The sequence below is a fragment of the Etheostoma spectabile genome, chromosome 3 (assembly GCF_008692095.1).
Source record: "Etheostoma spectabile isolate EspeVRDwgs_2016 chromosome 3, UIUC_Espe_1.0, whole genome shotgun sequence".
NCBI classification, from domain to species: Eukaryota; Metazoa; Chordata; class Actinopteri; order Perciformes; family Percidae; genus Etheostoma; species Etheostoma spectabile.
In genome coordinates this window covers 9,178,669-9,195,728 of record NC_045735.1, presented here as the reverse complement: position 1 = coordinate 9,195,728, position 17,060 = coordinate 9,178,669, and the positions used below count along the sequence as shown (strand labels likewise).

Here is a 17,060-nt window from a genome sequence, read left to right as displayed (position 1 = left end):
TGTAAATGTTTTAATCTGTAGCCTGCTTTTCTCTGTCCTGAACTGTAAACTTTTTTTTTTTTTAAGAGTTATGGTCACAGTATAGTACTTGATGTACTTTCTGTTCTGGAGCTGTGGACCCTCTCTGGCCTCGTACGTCACTTCCTTTTGTGTGCGTCTGCTGGGCTGCTGTAGCTAGCTAACTAACTTACTGTCTGGCTGGGACGGAGGGCTTCCACGCTAGCAGGGCGACCAACCACATTTAACCCATAAGGAAGCGGTTGTATCTGTCCTGGACTTGGAAATTATTAGTACTCGTATTCGACATAACTATCCGTCAAGTTGGAGCTCAGTGGACTTTATTCTCTCCCTGACTCCGATTCTGTGAACCACTGCAGCAGCAACAGACCGAGCACGCCGCCGCCGTTGTTGTTGTTGTGAGAGAAGAAAACAAGCTCGGCAAGCTCTCAGTAAGCTGTGTGATCATTGACAGAGTTCAATACACACACGCTTCAATTGATAACTGGTGGGATCTTTGTGCCGCGCACCAACGAGCCTCTTCAAGAACCGACCAGCTGGGAATATTTTGTCGTTGACGTCGAGGTAAGGAAAGCCGGGGTTGTGAGAAGTAGCGCAAGTGGCTAACTGACATGCTAACTAGCTGTTAGCTTTTGGCTAGCTACCTCTGGTTTGGTCGTCATGGTCAGTGTCCTAACTGCGGTCTGTCGCGCCACTTGGCCAAACTGCCAATTAGCTATAGCTAGTTGAAGTGTTTTAGCAACATGTTTACTGTTACGATAGATAGCTAAGCCAAAGATGTGTCTGTCTTTGGAAGGTAACACTAACGTTTGTTGACTTTGCCTCAGTTTGCTAACGTTAAGCTGAAAAGATGAGGATGTGTGAACGTTACGTTAATGTTTACGCTAGGCAATGTTTTTCAGACATTGATTAGCTAGCTAACTGAAATAATCTAACTGGGTTGCTCTGTATTATATCCCCAAGTGGTGCTAGCTACATGCAAACCAAGTACCTTAACGCTTGACTAACGTTAAATATTATTGTAACTTTAGATGTCAAGAAAATTGGACATTTAAGTGGTGCAAGTAGGTTGTAATACGTTTATTTAACATAGCACATATTACAGAACTAACGCTAAGTCACAAAAGGCTTTACAGGAGAAAAAATCTTAAACACAAAACAGTAAAGGTCAATTGATAAAAAGAACAAGCATGACGTACAGTGAGAAGTTGTGCTTCATATTTGTTATCTCAATGAGAAGCCAGTATTGTTCTAATCATTCAAATTAGGTGTAAAGTTATGTATAAAGCCGTGGATGCACTATGCATAGCCAAATAGTCTGAAGTTGTGGGCAGCCTTATCTGCAATGTATTTTTTTGTCTTAGTAAACAAAGCAGTTCACACAGTCTGTTCTGGTGACTGTATGCACTGTTATTCAACCCCATCACTTTCACTGAAATACTGTGAAATTCTGGTAAACCTATTATCTGACATAAGCTGTTGATTCAGGGCTGACCCTGGTTTACCAAGGCCTCTCCACAAACATTCAGCAAGAGCTGTGGGAAGCTATTGCATTTGACAATACAGAGCTTTGCAGCCATTTTGCTAATTATTAAATCACTGGAATGTTCTATACATTATTTCTACTTGAAAACATCAGAGGAACTATCTACCATTGTTAAATCTATTTTGAAACAAACACTAATGTGTGTCAGGGAGAGTTGCATAAGATTATGGAGGTCCCTTAAGTTTTAATAATCTAGTTTGTGGTCATAATAGTCATTATGCTAGTTCCATTTGAGATGTCTCTGTCATAAGTGTCAGATAATCAGATATGAGGTGGTGAGCAGATGTGCAGATTTCAGCAGTTTTTGTTGTGGAGTTGTGTTTCAAGGCAACAGAATGCCTGAGAAAGGTGAGGAATTTATTCAAGCGCAGTGCTGTGGTGACAACACTCAGATAGGCATCAATAGCAATACCCAGAAAGTTTATTTTTTTGTTGAGAAATCTATGTATACTTCCTTCAGGCCCTATTTCAAATTTATTTTTATTTGATAAAAAGGTTACCCAAGGCTGTTTTGATTCAAAGTGCGGGCAAGAATTGTATATAGCAAATAGTTTTTACAACAGTACACTCGTAAGTATCCACTTGACATGCTGTGGTTTTCGTGTGATGTTTTATTTTTTCTGATACAGGTGATTTATAGCCCTTCTCATTAATGAACGTTGTGAATTGTAATTATATCTTAAAGCAACACCAGGCTACAATTAGCATTGTTTTGGTTTGTAACTCATTGTTCATTCTGCAATAACTGCATTTCGTTCTGTTCTTTTCCTCAAGGTATTACATGATACAGTGTTTTTGATCTGAGCCACTGTCAGACACTTCACCAATAGGAACAGTTTGCACAATTTCCACCTGCTTGTCTGCAGCCCCCTCCCAACTCAGACAGTATTCTTTCCCAGCATGAATGAAGTCAGTGTTGTGAGAGAAGGATGGCTCCATAAGAGAGGTAAGGGGGCCCCTTTTGTTCACCGGCCATCATCTGAGTCTGCCTAAAAGTGATAGTCCGTCTACGTTTTAAGTAATAAATACCCCACTCTTCGTAGGTATAGTATCTGTCAAGTTTATTGTTTCTTCATTTATGGAGAATAGATGCTTAGATCAGTCACTGACAATGGATGCCCATTGTAATGACATTATGACACAAAGGCGACGTGTTAAAGTCAAGTACACATGAGCATAGTAAAACATTAAAAGTCAGTTAGATCATAAATCTTCACGTGTCTGTTTTTTAGGTGAATACATTAAAACATGGAGGCCTCGTTACTTCATCTTAAAGAGCGACGGCTCCTTCATTGGCTACAAAGAGAAGCCTGAGGTGTCCAGTGACCACACCCTTCCACCACTCAACAACTTTTCTGTCGCAGGTCAGTTTTCCCTACTGGCTGGCAATTTTCCAAGAGTCAGAATAACATCCGAGAAGTGTTTTGTTGTTTTGTTGTTCTCCAGTGTTGGCTGATGACGTGTCTCTGCCTTATAGAATGCCAGCTGATGAAAACCGAGCGCCCAAAGTCCAATACGTTTGTCATCCGTTGCCTGCAATGGACCACCGTTATTGAACGCACCTTCCATGTAGACAGCAATGAGGAGAGGTAAGACACATTAATTCCAAGGGTTTTATTTTTAGTTGTATGTACTGATATGTTCTATTTGTTCTGATAGAAAAAACAAGTATGTCTCACTTAAATACAAGAACAAGGATTTTGTGGCCATGTAAAACACTGTCTTAGTACAAATAGAAAGCCCAAATAATTGAAAAGGGGTAAAATGTAGTCATCTTAGTGTGGACGTGGTCTCAGAGTCCTAGCTCTTTGTCTCTATTATAGATTAGAATGGAAATTACACAAGCATTGACAGTGTCTTGAAGGAAAATGTGTTTGAAAATGTGTTATAAACTCAAAACATATAGTAAGGACAGAAGACAAAAGGAACACAGGTTCACTACAGGCAATGAAATTTTATTTTTGTTTGCAATAGTACGAAAGACCCTCATGCTTGAAATAGAATTCAGTGCCAGATTAGACCTGATTATGCACTCTTAACCTAAGCAATCGTCATGATTTTTGTTTACATGGGCTCTGCCAAGTACCAAATCCCAGCAGCCCCCAGATTATCCTCTACCTTCTAAATTGAATTTGCTAGACTTCTGTATTTCCTTTAAGATATATTTTTGGCACAACATCCGAACCATCTGTCTGAATAGTAAGAGTTAAAAATAACACGTCACTGTTAACTACAATTTGAATGTTTATGGAATAGATTCAGAGTAATGTAGACATGGCTTTGGCTCAATTTAATAAAGACAATGTTTGTTTTCTCCTGGGTCAGGGAGGAATGGATGCGATCGATCCAGGCAGTGGCAAATAGCCTGAAGGGTCAGCAGCAAGATGAGGAGCCCATGGAGATTAAATTTGGCTCACCAAGTGACAGCAGTGGCACAGAGGAGATGGAGATTGCTGTGTCCAAATCCCGCTCAAAAGTGGTCAGTATTTGCACAAGCAGTGCCTGGCAGCTGAGTGTTTGCTGTGTTTGTTCAGCTAAGCTCATCTTTATTGAGCAAGTTGTTTAAACTTTAAGCCTCTTTCTCAAAGCGTTTTTGGTGAAGCAACCTTTAAGTGATTGGAGGGCAACATTTGTGTGTATATTTTGTCTAGTGCTGATTCAGTTCAAGTGTTTTTTTGTTTTTTTTAATGGCTCTTGTTTTACAGGCGTAGTTTGTCCATTTACTGCTGACTTCATCATGCAGCAAACAAATGTAAAGATGCAGTATGTACAAAGCTTAATTTATGGTTCTACATTGAATTGTACGTAGGTACGCACAGATTTGGACCCTTTGCCATGTCCTGACATGCACCTCCCCAGAAATGTAACTACACGTCTCAGCGACGCAGACTGCAACAACTGTGATTGGTCTGCTTGCCTGAGCTTGGTATTGTCGCATTTCCCCCTACTCATTTCCGGGGTCTCCTTCTATGTAAACAGCATGAGATCAAGGAGAGTGTTCAATTTTCCTGTCACAGCTTTCCCACTGTGGTCAGAAAGAACAGGCAAGACACTTTTTTTTTTCATCACCGCAGGAGTTGGTACTCTCTCTGAAGCTAATCCTGGTACTGTCTCACTGTTTATAACACACACTCCCTTAGACTTACACACATTGACTCTGCTGTTCTCTTAAAGAGATACGCTAGAAGGACGAAAACACACCAGTATAAATCCTCACAATGGTGTGGCTACTTACCTAGGCTATGGTGTAAGCTCTGCGTAGAGGCTACGTACAACCATAAATCCACCGTAACAGCTATATGTACTGCATTTCTTCATGTTTTACATTTACTGATGAAGTAGAAGTTTGTGTTTCTTCATAGTAGTTTGATTAATTTGCGGACATTTTTCTTGTACTTGTGTTATTTGCATAATTTCCCTGCTTTACATTGTATGTGATATTATTCAAATAGTAATGAGTGTCTACCTTTTATACATACCTTCTTTTTTTGTCCAGTGTAGAACATGTTCGACTTCCTCGCTGCTGTTTCATAGGTGTTGATTTAAAGGCTTAGTTTGGTAATTTGAGGATAAGTGTTTATAACTATTGCAACTTGTCATGTCTCAAAAACACGAGAGACGTGTGTGACATTTTTATATCCCATCAAAAACTCACAGATGCACCTTTGTCATGGCATGATCATTTTTCCTACAGACCATGAGTGACTTTGACTATCTGAAGCTGCTGGGAAAGGGGACATTTGGTAAAGTGATCCTGGTGAAGGAGAAGGCCACAGGGATGTACTACGCCATGAAAATCCTCCGCAAGGAAGTCATCATTGCTAAAGTTAGTGCTAATTACATCATAGTAAAAACTTGGCTATAAAGTATGTGTATATTAGTATGTGGTCTTGCTATTATTGCATTTACTGAATGTGTGTATGTGTGTATTCCTCTAGGATGAAGTGGCACACACAGTTACAGAAAGCAGAGTTCTCCAAAATACGCGGCATCCCTTTCTAACGGTGAGTTACCCGTGCCCATATAGTTTCCTCAGTTTGTGGCTTCAAAATTAAGGGACCATTTAAAAAGTAAATTACAGACAATAATATTTGTTTTAATTCTCTACAGACACTAAAATATGCATTTCAAACGCATGACCGGCTATGCTTTGTGATGGAGTATGCAAATGGAGGCGAAGTAAGTTTTTCTCTTATTCAAGGCCCACAGTTTGTCTGATGTGTTATATATGTGTGACCTTTTTAAAGTATTGCTGTTGGAGTGTAACTAAGATACCCAGCACCCAGTCATGCATCAGTTTAAGGGGGCTCTCACTCCTAACCTGTTTGGTTCTGATAAAAAATGGATCCTGATGCATTTGCCTAGTCAGTGTGGTTCATTTGGGCAGGTGTGAAAGATGTCAATTGATCAAACAACCGGACCAAAATTGCGGACTTATGATTTCAAAAGCTAAATTACAATTAAATCTATCTGCAGATTGTGATCTGATCCGTAAGTGATCTGAATTGAACTGCGTATCTTTGTGTAAATCCTTTGGTAGCTAAGGGTGGGAATCACCAGACGCCACCTGATACGATGTCATCACGATACTTATGTCACTATACAATATTATTGCGATTTTAAACATACTGCAATATTCTGCAATTTACCTTTTTTCCAACTTAAAATTGTTCCCAATTTCAAATGATGTCCCCAAAAAAAAACTTTGTGAACACATACAGTATATGATAAAAGATACTTGGCGCCTGTGTATCTATACAGTATTGCTGCGGAAAATATTGCAATACTATGCTGTATAAATTTTTCCCCCACCCCTATTGGTAGCTATGGTAACGCAAGTGACAGTAATACCTTCTAGATATAATATTGCAAGAGGCCTCTTTTTTTCACCCTGTTCGTCATTATTCATGGTGTGTGGTTAATTAATTAAACAGCCCCTTCCAGCACGTTGGGGGGTAATGGCGGGATGCCGGTTCCCCGTAACACTTCCTCTGTCCGCTAATGTGGCGCTAAAGAACACACATTAATAATACTTTATGTAGCTGTGTATCATTTGTAAACCACACAATAATAATGTCATGTAAATTGGATGTTTGTCACATAAGCCTGGCTCGCTATGACGCATGTGAAGTTTCAGGCAGATTGGACAATAAAAAGTGAAGTTATCTTACTAATCTTACTATCTTAACATCTTACTGTGTTATGAGGGAATGCACAAAATGGCTGCCACGCTAACACCATTCTACGGAAAAACAAACGCTTTGCAATTTAGCATAGTGAACGTTTTGAGATGCCGCTGACTTGAGAAGGATCTGTTAAATCCTCTAGGAAGAGTTTAAAAAAAGTTCCAAACCCATAAAGAACCTAAAATGGAGTGTTGTCACATGACATATGAAATCATTCTTTGAGCTATCCGAAATTCCTTCGCAATTAAAGGTCACATCAGTCAGAGGATTTCACTAACCAAAATTGAGACAAATCTGAATTTTTTTTGTTGTTGCATAAAATACGCTAATTTGCATAAAATTAAAAATATCCAACTTTCGGTTGGGAGGAGCTAATGAAAGTAAAATGGAAATATGCCAGTAATAATGAGAGCAATGTGTGAACCAAATTCCCTCAAATTGGATCAACTTTGTCCCAATTAAAGCCTTCCACGCTTTAGAGGGTGCTATGGAGCCCACTTAACACGCATGGACCAAATCACTGTACAGTCTCGTAATGATCGCAGGTCCCGATGTGGGCTCCAACTTTGGTGAGTTTTTCAGTTAAAAAAGAATGCCATAAATGCTTTTGAAGACTTAAGCTAATTGGGGGCACTATAGAGCCCCCATGCCACATCCAAGCCCAAATACAATATCAAGTCAAAGAATGTAGTAGTTTGAACATGACTGCAACATTTTGACAGTTTGTGCATCCTAAAGTCCTCAGACTTGTTAAAAAATGACAATTAGTGGTCGATATACAAAATGGCTGACTTTCTGTGAGGCGAAAAAAACATTCTAAAACATTAGAAGCATGCAAGTGCTGCATAAACTCACGTAAGCGATTTCCACGTGGGTTAGTCTGTATAACTTGTAAAAATTGTGAACCTGTACCGGACCAGAGCTAAAAAATGCAGCAATGTATTATTTTTCTTTCCTTTTTCTTTCTTTGGTCTGTGTGAAAGCACCCCAAGGTTTTGAATCCGACTGTTAAACTGGACTGGAACTTTGGAAGCATCCAAATAAGATCAAACTGTAGGCTCAATGTGGGATTTGATAATGCATCGAACTGTTGCTGAAAGAACTGAATTCAAATCAATCTTGGACTTACTTGTTAAGTTAAAATAAATTGATGCACTGGGCTGGTTGTTAATCCAAAAAGCTGTTTTCTACATTACCAGAGACTGACACAAAATATTTAAAGACCCACATTAAAAAAAATGACCACAAAGAATAATTAAAAATCATTAAGATTTCTATGAAATCAAATATCTTAAAGTGGGTATATGTAACTTTCAGTTAGTGTTGATACTAGCGGCCACTTTGGACAAAAGCAGTAGGGTTTTTACCACACTGCTGTCGTGAAGATTTTTTGGGGTATTTTATTGCCCACTGTAGATTCCTGAATTAGCGTTACCGGGAGGTCACACACAAATATTTGGCTCAGACAGAAAATCATTCTTTTACAATAAGAGAATACCTTACTGATGTATCGTTGCATTTCAAGTGCTACATACAGTAACTTAGCCTACTTCGGATGTATCGTGCTCTAAACCGGGTAACGTTATCACTGTCACTTTGTCACGACCCAAAGCATTAAGAGATTGTTGTAGCAGCCAACATAATAATGACATACATAGCACATTTCATGAAACCCAAGGGCGCTCTACACAGGTACAGGGGAACAAGATTACATATTTGGTCAACACAGACACGGACAAAAAGGAAGGAAACATCCGCACTAAATGGAAGGGGGACGTAATTTAGTCTAGGCTACTGGCATACAACCACATCACGCATTATAAAGTTATTTTATGAAGGAAATAGACATATTACATACCTGAGGGCCAGTTCGGGGATGTTGTTCAATCATTTAACATCTGTTAATTGTCTCCATCTGTTGAAAGCCTGTCCGAGATCGACTCGCGTTTCACCCTTCCCCTTTTTAGCTTTTATTTGTTCGTTCTTTTATTTCCGAATATTCTTTAATGGTCCTGCCCCAGGATCAGCCATAACTACCACAGATAATTTCTATAATAACATTAAAATACAATAAGGTCTATATTAAGATATCTCCTGCTACCTTTTTCTTGGCTGGATACAATAACACAGGCTTTTCCCTTGGTACATCAAAATCTGTGACCTTTCAGAATGTGTGCTCTGTAGCGCCATCTACCTGCTGTAAATCATAATTGTGACTTTGTGTGAAAAGGCACTTTTAAAAACTATAAATATAGCATTCTTATCACTGTTAGTCTTGTTTGCTGTTACAGGTAATTTAGGATCATCAGATGGAAAATAACACAGTTTCAGAAACATTTAAAAGTTACATATAGTAACTTTAAGGAAGTTATTCCTGTGTAAACGTTCTTTTACTCCTTTTCAGCTCTTCTTTCACTTATCACGGGACAGAGTGTTCACAGAAGACAGAGCTAGATTCTATGGTGCAGAAATAGTGTCAGCACTGGAGTACCTACACTCACGCAATGTAGTTTACAGAGATTTAAAGGTAAGGTGTCTGCTTGCTCTGACAGTATTGTATTCATGTATTGTAAATAAGATGGATGGATGTCCTTAAGTATGCGAAAACCTTAGATTGTCATACATTCTAGATCTAAAATAGCTGTGAACTAGTTTGAATCTTTCCCTGCACAGCTGGAGAACCTCATGTTAGACAAGGACGGCCACATAAAGATAACAGACTTTGGGCTGTGTAAAGAGGGGATCACAGACGGTGCCACTATGAAAACCTTCTGTGGAACCCCAGAGTACCTGGCACCAGAGGTAACTTACAACACAATGGCTTAAGACTCTGACATCTATATGTTTTGTGACATAGATTATGTAAGTAAGTGCTAATGCCACCCGGCCGGATGAGCACACGATGGAAACTAGTTTAGATAACTTAGTAGATTAATCTCTAAACATTTTGGAGTTGTTGCTTTGGCCACCATTTCTATAACTATAGAATACAGACAATCAACAGGTTCTTGGGATGTGAACGTTTGCTTTCTAAAGTTTTCTTTAAAAATGCAATGTCCCATAGCAGAAATGTATCTAACATTGGGAAAACAAGGGCAACATTCCCTCCTCCGCTGATATTCCTGTTGCTTTCCTTTGAACTCTTTTCATCACTACCCTGTCAGGTGCTAGAAGACAATGACTATGGACGAGCGGTGGACTGGTGGGGCTTGGGCGTGGTCATGTATGAGATGATGTGTGGTCGGTTGCCCTTCTACAACCAGGACCATGAGCGTCTCTTTGAGCTTATCCTCATGGAGGAGATCCGCTTCCCCAAGAACCTGGCTCCGGAAGCCAAGGCCCTGCTGGCCGGCCTGCTCAAAAAGGACCCCAAACAAAGGTTTGTGATCTGCAGCTGATGTAAGCTTTTCCACCATACACCTTGATAATCAAGCAGTAATTTAGTAAATATATGAAGAATAATTTGTTGTAATTTGTGTTGATAAATGGTTTAGAAATATGAAGACGATAATGTAACAGTTGTCTCTTGTTTATGGCAAGAATCACTAATTCTATCAGTAGTTAAAAGTTGGCCAAAGATTTTGAGACGTGTGTTTGATAAAAGCTTAAAATTCAACATATTTCATCGTTTCATAGTTCATCAGTTTTTTGTAAACATTTAGTACACATTGTTTGCCGCAGCCACATAAAAGACATGAAGAAGCATTTCACTGTATCAAGCAGCGTTTAAAAGTCTATTTGAAGATATTTGAAAGTTTAAAAAAAGAAAGAAAATTGTGACACTTTGGCATTTCTGTACTGCAAATGCTGATATATCTGTAATACATTAATGTCAGTCAAGTTGCATTGCATATTAAATAATCTCCAACTGATTTTGTTACCCCCACCCAGGAGTATTTGTTTTCGGTGTTGTTTGTCTGTTTGGTTTCTTTGTTGGTGTGTTTGTCTTTCAGCAGGATTACGGAAAAACTACTAGCCTGAATTTTAATGAAACTTGGTGGTAGAGTGTATCTCAAGCCAATGAATAACCCATTACTTTCATATGTTCTCTGAAATAATTCTTTATTGCATGCACAACAACATCCAAAAACTCTATAATTGTGAGTGGTACAATGTTTTCAATACTAAACGACACTATTTAAGATGATAAAACGCTTACTTTATGTACAGTTTCACTGTGAAAACATAACTGTTGAGCTGAATAACTGACTCCTGAAGATGCAGCAGTACAGCTCAAGAAAAACATTTTCTTCCTGTGTTTTGCACCGTGTCTGCAGAGCTTGATTAGTTTTCTGAATCTCCCACTGTGCTCGGGGGCACCACATATTCAGCTATAAAATAAGTAACCACGTTATTAAGCCTTTGCTCCTTGTTGATTAGTTTTGTCACAGGTTAATGGCCATAAACAAGGACATAATTGATTGTTTGTCAAGCCCCAGTGTTTCTGGGAACAGTCAAACTGCTAATATTAGCACATGGAACACTGCCTGTCTTACTAACACATGCACCTGTAAGAAGTAAGGAAATGAGGACTACATTTGTCTGTCTTTTTGGTAATTGGTAAATACAAGTCAAAAGGGAACAACATAAGTGCTTGTTGTACTTTTGTAATGACAGTGTTTGCACAATTATCTGTACAAAGAAAAGGTAGCTGGTGTGTGGGTGGTGATCGCATTTCTGTTTTGTTTACAGGCTCGGTGGAGGTCCAGACGATGCCAAAGAAGTGATGAGCCACAAGTTCTTCACATCCATCAATTGGCAGGATGTTCTTGAAAAAAAGGTGAGATTCTGGGGGAATACAAAACAAAGGACATGACATTGAAGATAAGTTGTTTAGAATGTAAAATGATTGATATATTTTTGTCTCCTCAGCTTATTCCACCCTTCAAGCCCCAAGTAACATCAGAGACAGACACGCGTTACTTTGACGATGAGTTCACAGCACAAACCATAACAATAACTCCCCCTGACAAGTGTAAGTATATTGACATCTGCCATTTGTGCTTTAAGTTTGGATTTATACATGTTTTTTTGTACGCATTTCTGTGCTTGTTTTAAACTGGTGGATGTATTTTTTCTCTCCTTTTATGTTTATTCTAGATGACAGTTTAGATGTCGAGGATTCAGATCAGCGCAGGCACTTCCCACAGTTCTCCTACTCTGCCAGCATACGGGAATGATCACTCAGACTCTTGATCAAGCAGGCAGGCTAACACACGATCACAATCCCACATACACTCTTGCACTGCTGGGGGACAACACAAACAGGCACAAGACACATTTTCATTCGGTCTTTAAACGCACGTGTACACACACAGACACATACTCACACTCACACAGACACGTAGTCACACACACACATACTCAAACACACACACGCTATTCAGACAAGACAGGGATCATCGAGTATGAAATGAACACACAGGCCGTGATTGACTGACCTCAGCAGGTTTATGTGGATAGACTGGCAGCTTTGTCTCTGTGCGTCCTCTCAGGGTTGGCTTTAGGCTTCCCGGCAGGACCTCTGCTGCACTACACTGGGGTACCACATCAAAGCCTTGACACTTTGAAAACCAGGTTATGCCAGCAAGTACCACCTCTTTACCAGCTGCACCCATTCTACACACACATACCAACCCATGCATAGACTGCATATATGTACTTGATAGAATTACAAAAAAAAAAAAAACTAATCAAAATTTGGAAAATGGAAAAGATTCGGGGAAAAAGACATTTTTTTTTAATTTCATCTATTGTTACGGTTTTAAATGTAAAGCCATATTTCTGCATTTTTTTTGTGTTTTCTTTTTCTTTTTTAACAAGTGCTCTTTCTGGAACTTGCTGTTACAAATCAAGTGTGGGAATGTTCCTACAGCAGGGGGAAATAGGGAAGAGGGGGAGAGGAGGGTTGCCATTTCTGTGTTTGCACTGCATGTGTGTATAAGTGAATGGACGAGTGGATGTGTGAATGTATGTGTGTGTGCATATGAGTGCAGGAGGTTGGATGAACAACCATTTTAATTCTCAGCCATCCATTTGTGTCTTTTTTCATGCATGTTTTGAAACTCTGAACAATTGCTAGAATATCAACAAGAGGACACTACACAACGCACTCAATGGCCTTTTTTTTTTTTTTTTTATAAAGGGAACGAGCATGTAATTTATGATTGATGTGAACGGCTTGGCGCTAAATTGACTCAGTCAGGAATAGAAACTGGGATCTCTTGCATGGCTAACCTTTTGCTTTAAAAGCTGCATTAATTTAAGTAAAAGTGATGCAGCAGTCCATGTCGCTGTGTCCAAACTGACTTACCGAATGGTAAGCCATACATCTAGCTGCTGGTTGAAGGTGTAACAGTGAGTTTTAATTAAGGCCAGTCACCATGTGTTTAAAAGAGTAAGAATAGAAGAAAAGAGAAGAATAGAGACTAGATGGTTCAGCACAGTTGTTCCCCAACCTGTCTAGAGAGACCAATTTAGACGCACACAGCCATCCGCTGTCCTCAATCCAGTAATTCTCTCTCCCTCGCTGGAGAGTTAGGCACAAATCTTTTTATTTTCTAGTTGTAATAACTGTGTAAGTTTTAAAGGTATTTTTTTAATGTTCCCCTATTTAAAAAAAAAAAAAAAAAAAAAAAAATTAGTTAAATTGTTATGTCTTCATGAAAAGGCCAAATATTGACTGACTTGGTGGATGTTCAACACTTCAAATGATTCCACATTGATGTTTAGAACTGTTTTTTTTCTTAAATGATGTGTTGCAGCACTTAAATCTGCGTAGTTGTATTACTGCAGGTTTACAATCCAAATAAACGCCTCATGAGCTGGTCGACCAACCTTCAGCCTGCAGACAGGGTGAATTAATCAAAACATCAGCTGTATTGTTAGAAAATTAGTTGAAAATCTGCATACAATGAGTCATGATGGCACACGAGAACACAACACGCAAGTGCTAATATTGACGCAAGCATTTTATATTCCATATTGCTGGAAGAGATGTTGGTTGCTCTTTGAGCTTCACTATTGAAGCATCAAGAACTTTTTGTTTCATTGTTTTGTTTATTTTTATCATTTTTTTGTCCATCTATTTCTCAAATTCTGGAAGACACATTGTCTTTAATTATACATTATATAAAAATTATATATTAAAAGTTTCTAAACAGCTTTCATTTTTATTACGTTCTTCATTTCACGGGTTTCCATGGGAGGAATGCTTATTTAGCTAAGTTGGTAACTATTGGTTATTGGATTTTAAATGGGCAGTTCATTTTTGGTTTGCATTATCACATCCCTTAGGTTGAACTGGTCTATAGATTGCATAATTGAGCATATAAAAGGAAAGCAATATTAAGGGAAATTCACACCAGTTTGATCATTTATTTTTAAACTAGAGAGAAAATAATCCCAATGCACAACACATTTTAAAGCTTTATTAAAACTTATTCTACAGCAATGTTTAAAAGTTTAGCAAACAAACTATCTGCATTCTCTGGGATAACCCTCATGTCACATATTGTTTTTTTATTAAGTTTGTGTGAGTGACAGAGCGCGATGTTTGAGTGAAAGTGGTGATGAGGACACAGAAAAGCAGCAGGTTTTTGACTAATCTCTGGGCACCAGGTGGCCCCAGTTCCTGCAGTTGATAATGTGATCAAATGGCTTTGATTTACAGTTCACAACTCCAGCACATCTCACTGGCTCAGGCACAGCCATCATACTCTAGCCTAGTGTCCTGCTTTGGAAACGGCAGGATTGGATATCACAACCACTGCACTGATGGACTCTACTGTGGATTTGCCTTCATTGCTATCATGGCCATATGGGGGTGCTGCTGAACTTTTTTAATATTGGTTGTGAAGCCATACTCTGAACCTCGCTGCTGGCCACGCTTTAAGCAATGCTTCACAGCTGAACATGCAAGTTAATACCCCTGACCTCTCCTGTAGGCATACACAGGCACAATAAGTGCCTCCTCACTATTGTGTAAATACCAAAAAAAGAAAAGAAAAGCTTGATGGTGAATGCAGCATTTGTAGAGGGGGAGGCCTGCAGCTTTGTAGTATTTGATTTGCAGCTTTACTATGGTTACCTTGCTCTGTATATTTGAATGTGATTAACAGTCACGAATGTTACCTATGCTGGTGTAACAAGATTTTGTCTGCTTTTTGCTGTTAGTTGAGGCTCAGAGGGCAATGAAAAAAAAAAAAAGCAATCTTTAAGGGGAGGACATTGTCCTGGTAGACAGTTTCAGCCCCCCTTTGCAAGACTTTACAATGTAACGGGTGATACCTGCTACAATATGGTAGCTTATAACATTTGCAACTATAATGTGCCAGTAAACATTTTTACTGAATAATGCTGTGTGTCTTTTTTGTGCTATGTTTACATAGCACACTGTACACCCCCAGTCTCATCCAACCCACTAGCGATGGCCAAATGACGCTTCTTGAACCAGTGTCTTTATTTTCCGAGCCCACTAGATGCTGCTCTGTTCAACAAAGTGTTGAGAATACACTGAATTGCAATGCCATAGGCCTTTGTCTTAAAACCAAGAGCGCAATCTAGTAGGCTCAGAAAATAAAGACTACCCTACAATAGCATTGCAATTTTTTTGTATAGCAGTGTTCAATATATGAGGGATTTAGCTACCATCAAGGACACAGAGGCCATGGCCTGGATGGTGTGTCAGGAAATTAGAGGGTTTTAAAATTGTACATGATTAGCTTTTTTAAATCCAGTTACTGATATTTCTGAGTTAAAATTATAAAATCGGGACAGTTTTAGGCAAGAAAAACAAAGGCTTTGAAAATGAATTTAGGCATAGGTTTAGATGAAGATAAGATTTTCAAGAACTTTTTGTAGCAGTCAAATTTATGTAAAAGATGTGGGGAGGGGGGATAACAGACGTTTTTTGGTATGGGTCAGGTGGCACAGTATACTTTAAATAAGGGTTGCACTTAGGGGCTATATGCACTCTTGATCTCAGTGGGATGTTTCTAAAAACCTTTGTAGGCTACAGCCCCCTGCAAGTAGCGTTTAATTGGATTGCATAAAATAGAAAAATATTTACATAATTTGTCTCCTTCAAACATGTAAATAAAGGTGGACAAAACAACCCAGCACACCGGAAAAAAAAAAATCTGAATGTTGATTTACTATATTGCGATCATGGATTGCATTAGACTGCAGGCCTACTGATAACTTGCATGAATTTACAAGAGCAAATTAATGTCATATGCTGCCGGCTGCCACAGCAATGTCACTTTTTTTTGTTTAAGATACGCAAAATGTTGAATGTCAAGTAGCCTAAACAAAAAAATAAGTCTACATTATAATTTATGGCAGGCGATTTCACACTAATAGGCTACAACATAAAGTCTGAACCGGAAGTCCTTATCCAACCGGTCTACCTTGACACCGGTGTCCCCACCCCAATCAGTGTGCCCGTGTGTGGCCCACCTGTCTTTATTAGGGGTTGTCCGGGCGGCAGCATGGCTGCTCGCTGCTCCAGGCATCCGCCGACACCCGTGGATAAGTAGCTGCAGTGGCCCTCCACAGGAACTCTGTCTCCGGCTGTGACCATGGCCAAGACTGGTTTCTGCGACTCCAAGGCCCTGCTGGACTTACACAAGAAGGTGAGCATCTGCGTAACAGACCCAGTCTTAATCATATTTCCTGAAGAAAATAAAAAAAAAAAACTTAAAAAGTTTAGACATGAATTGCTGAACCTGAGATGTGCAACAAGTTATTCATATTTAACTTTTATGTCTATATTATTGATGGTACACATTTATTGAGCAAAGAGTTGGGAGAAGTTAATAGAGGAAAATGCATTAATCAAACCTTGATGTCATTTATCCCACTCGGAAATTTCCCAAGGTAAATCGTGCCTTCTCAATTCAAGTTATGTAAACGACAGTGCTTTTTGTATTTTATTTATTTATTTATTTATTTAAACCCTCGTGTTGTCCTCCATGGTCAAAAACTGACAACGATTTTACATTTTCGTCCGTTTTTTTAGGTTTTACTAAAACCACCTTACTACCACTAGTTTTAAACTATTTTTGGAAATTATGGTCAATAACCCTCATTTATATAGAATTATACCTAATATTTGAGTTAAAAAAGCAACGATTTTGGCTAAGTTAAGATCAGAGGAACGTACAGATGAGTTTAGTCCGTAATGAAAGTGATCAATTGTATTTGCAAAGAGCATTGTATGGAATCCAATCTTCTTTTTTCTTTTTCTTTTTTTTTTTTGGTAATATGGCAAAAACAAACTCATATTTCAGATATAGACATTTTTTAAA

The 17,060-nt window shown here is 38.8% G+C and overlaps 2 protein-coding genes across 5 annotated transcripts in view; both read left to right on the top strand.

Moving 5' to 3' along the window:
* The first annotated feature begins 165 nt into the window (after positions 1 to 165).
* Positions 166 to 15,103, top strand: akt2 (v-akt murine thymoma viral oncogene homolog 2). 2 transcript variants are annotated; one of them, XM_032505638.1, is made up of 15 exons: positions 166 to 582; positions 2,339 to 2,510; positions 2,797 to 2,928; positions 3,042 to 3,153; positions 3,890 to 4,043; positions 5,259 to 5,390; positions 5,503 to 5,568; positions 5,675 to 5,743; positions 9,155 to 9,277; positions 9,424 to 9,552; positions 9,915 to 10,129; positions 11,443 to 11,530; positions 11,623 to 11,725; positions 11,851 to 11,954; positions 14,423 to 15,103. In XM_032505638.1, exons 2-14 carry the CDS (start codon positions 2,465 to 2,467, stop codon positions 11,928 to 11,930), a joined length of 1,449 nt encoding a protein of 482 aa, XP_032361529.1. In that variant the 5' UTR covers positions 166 to 582; positions 2,339 to 2,464; the 3' UTR covers positions 11,931 to 11,954; positions 14,423 to 15,103. The 2 variants fall into 2 exon arrangements, with proteins under 2 accessions (XP_032361529.1, XP_032361520.1); XM_032505629.1 differs by having other exon boundaries at positions 11,851 to 15,103.
* A 1,011-nt stretch (positions 15,104 to 16,114) lies between these two features.
* Positions 16,115 to 17,060, top strand: part of ccnp (cyclin P) — a 4,869-nt gene continuing 3,923 nt past the window's right edge. Inside the window, exon 1 of one of the 3 annotated variants that reach the window (XM_032505681.1) lies at positions 16,115 to 16,385. In XM_032505681.1, coding sequence (XP_032361572.1) covers positions 16,332 to 16,385 — 54 coding nt within the window. In that variant the 5' untranslated portion in view covers positions 16,115 to 16,331. The remainder of the gene's footprint in view (positions 16,386 to 17,060) is intronic. The other 2 variants (XM_032505672.1, XM_032505686.1) reach the window with 2 other exon arrangements.

What these genes read in the sequence shown, in the direction of transcription:
- akt2 (XM_032505638.1), top strand. Translation starts at nt 2,465, where the DNA reads ATGAATGAAGTCAGTGTTGTGAGAGAAGGATGGCTCCATAAGAGAG. An exon ending in AGGATGGCTCCATAAGAGAG is followed by an intron (nt 2,511 to 2,796) that starts GTAAGGGGGCCC and finishes TCTGTTTTTTAG; the next exon opens with GTGAATACATTAAAACATGG. An exon ending in CGCGGCATCCCTTTCTAACG is followed by an intron (nt 5,569 to 5,674) that starts GTGAGTTACCCG and finishes AATTCTCTACAG; the next exon opens with ACACTAAAATATGCATTTCA.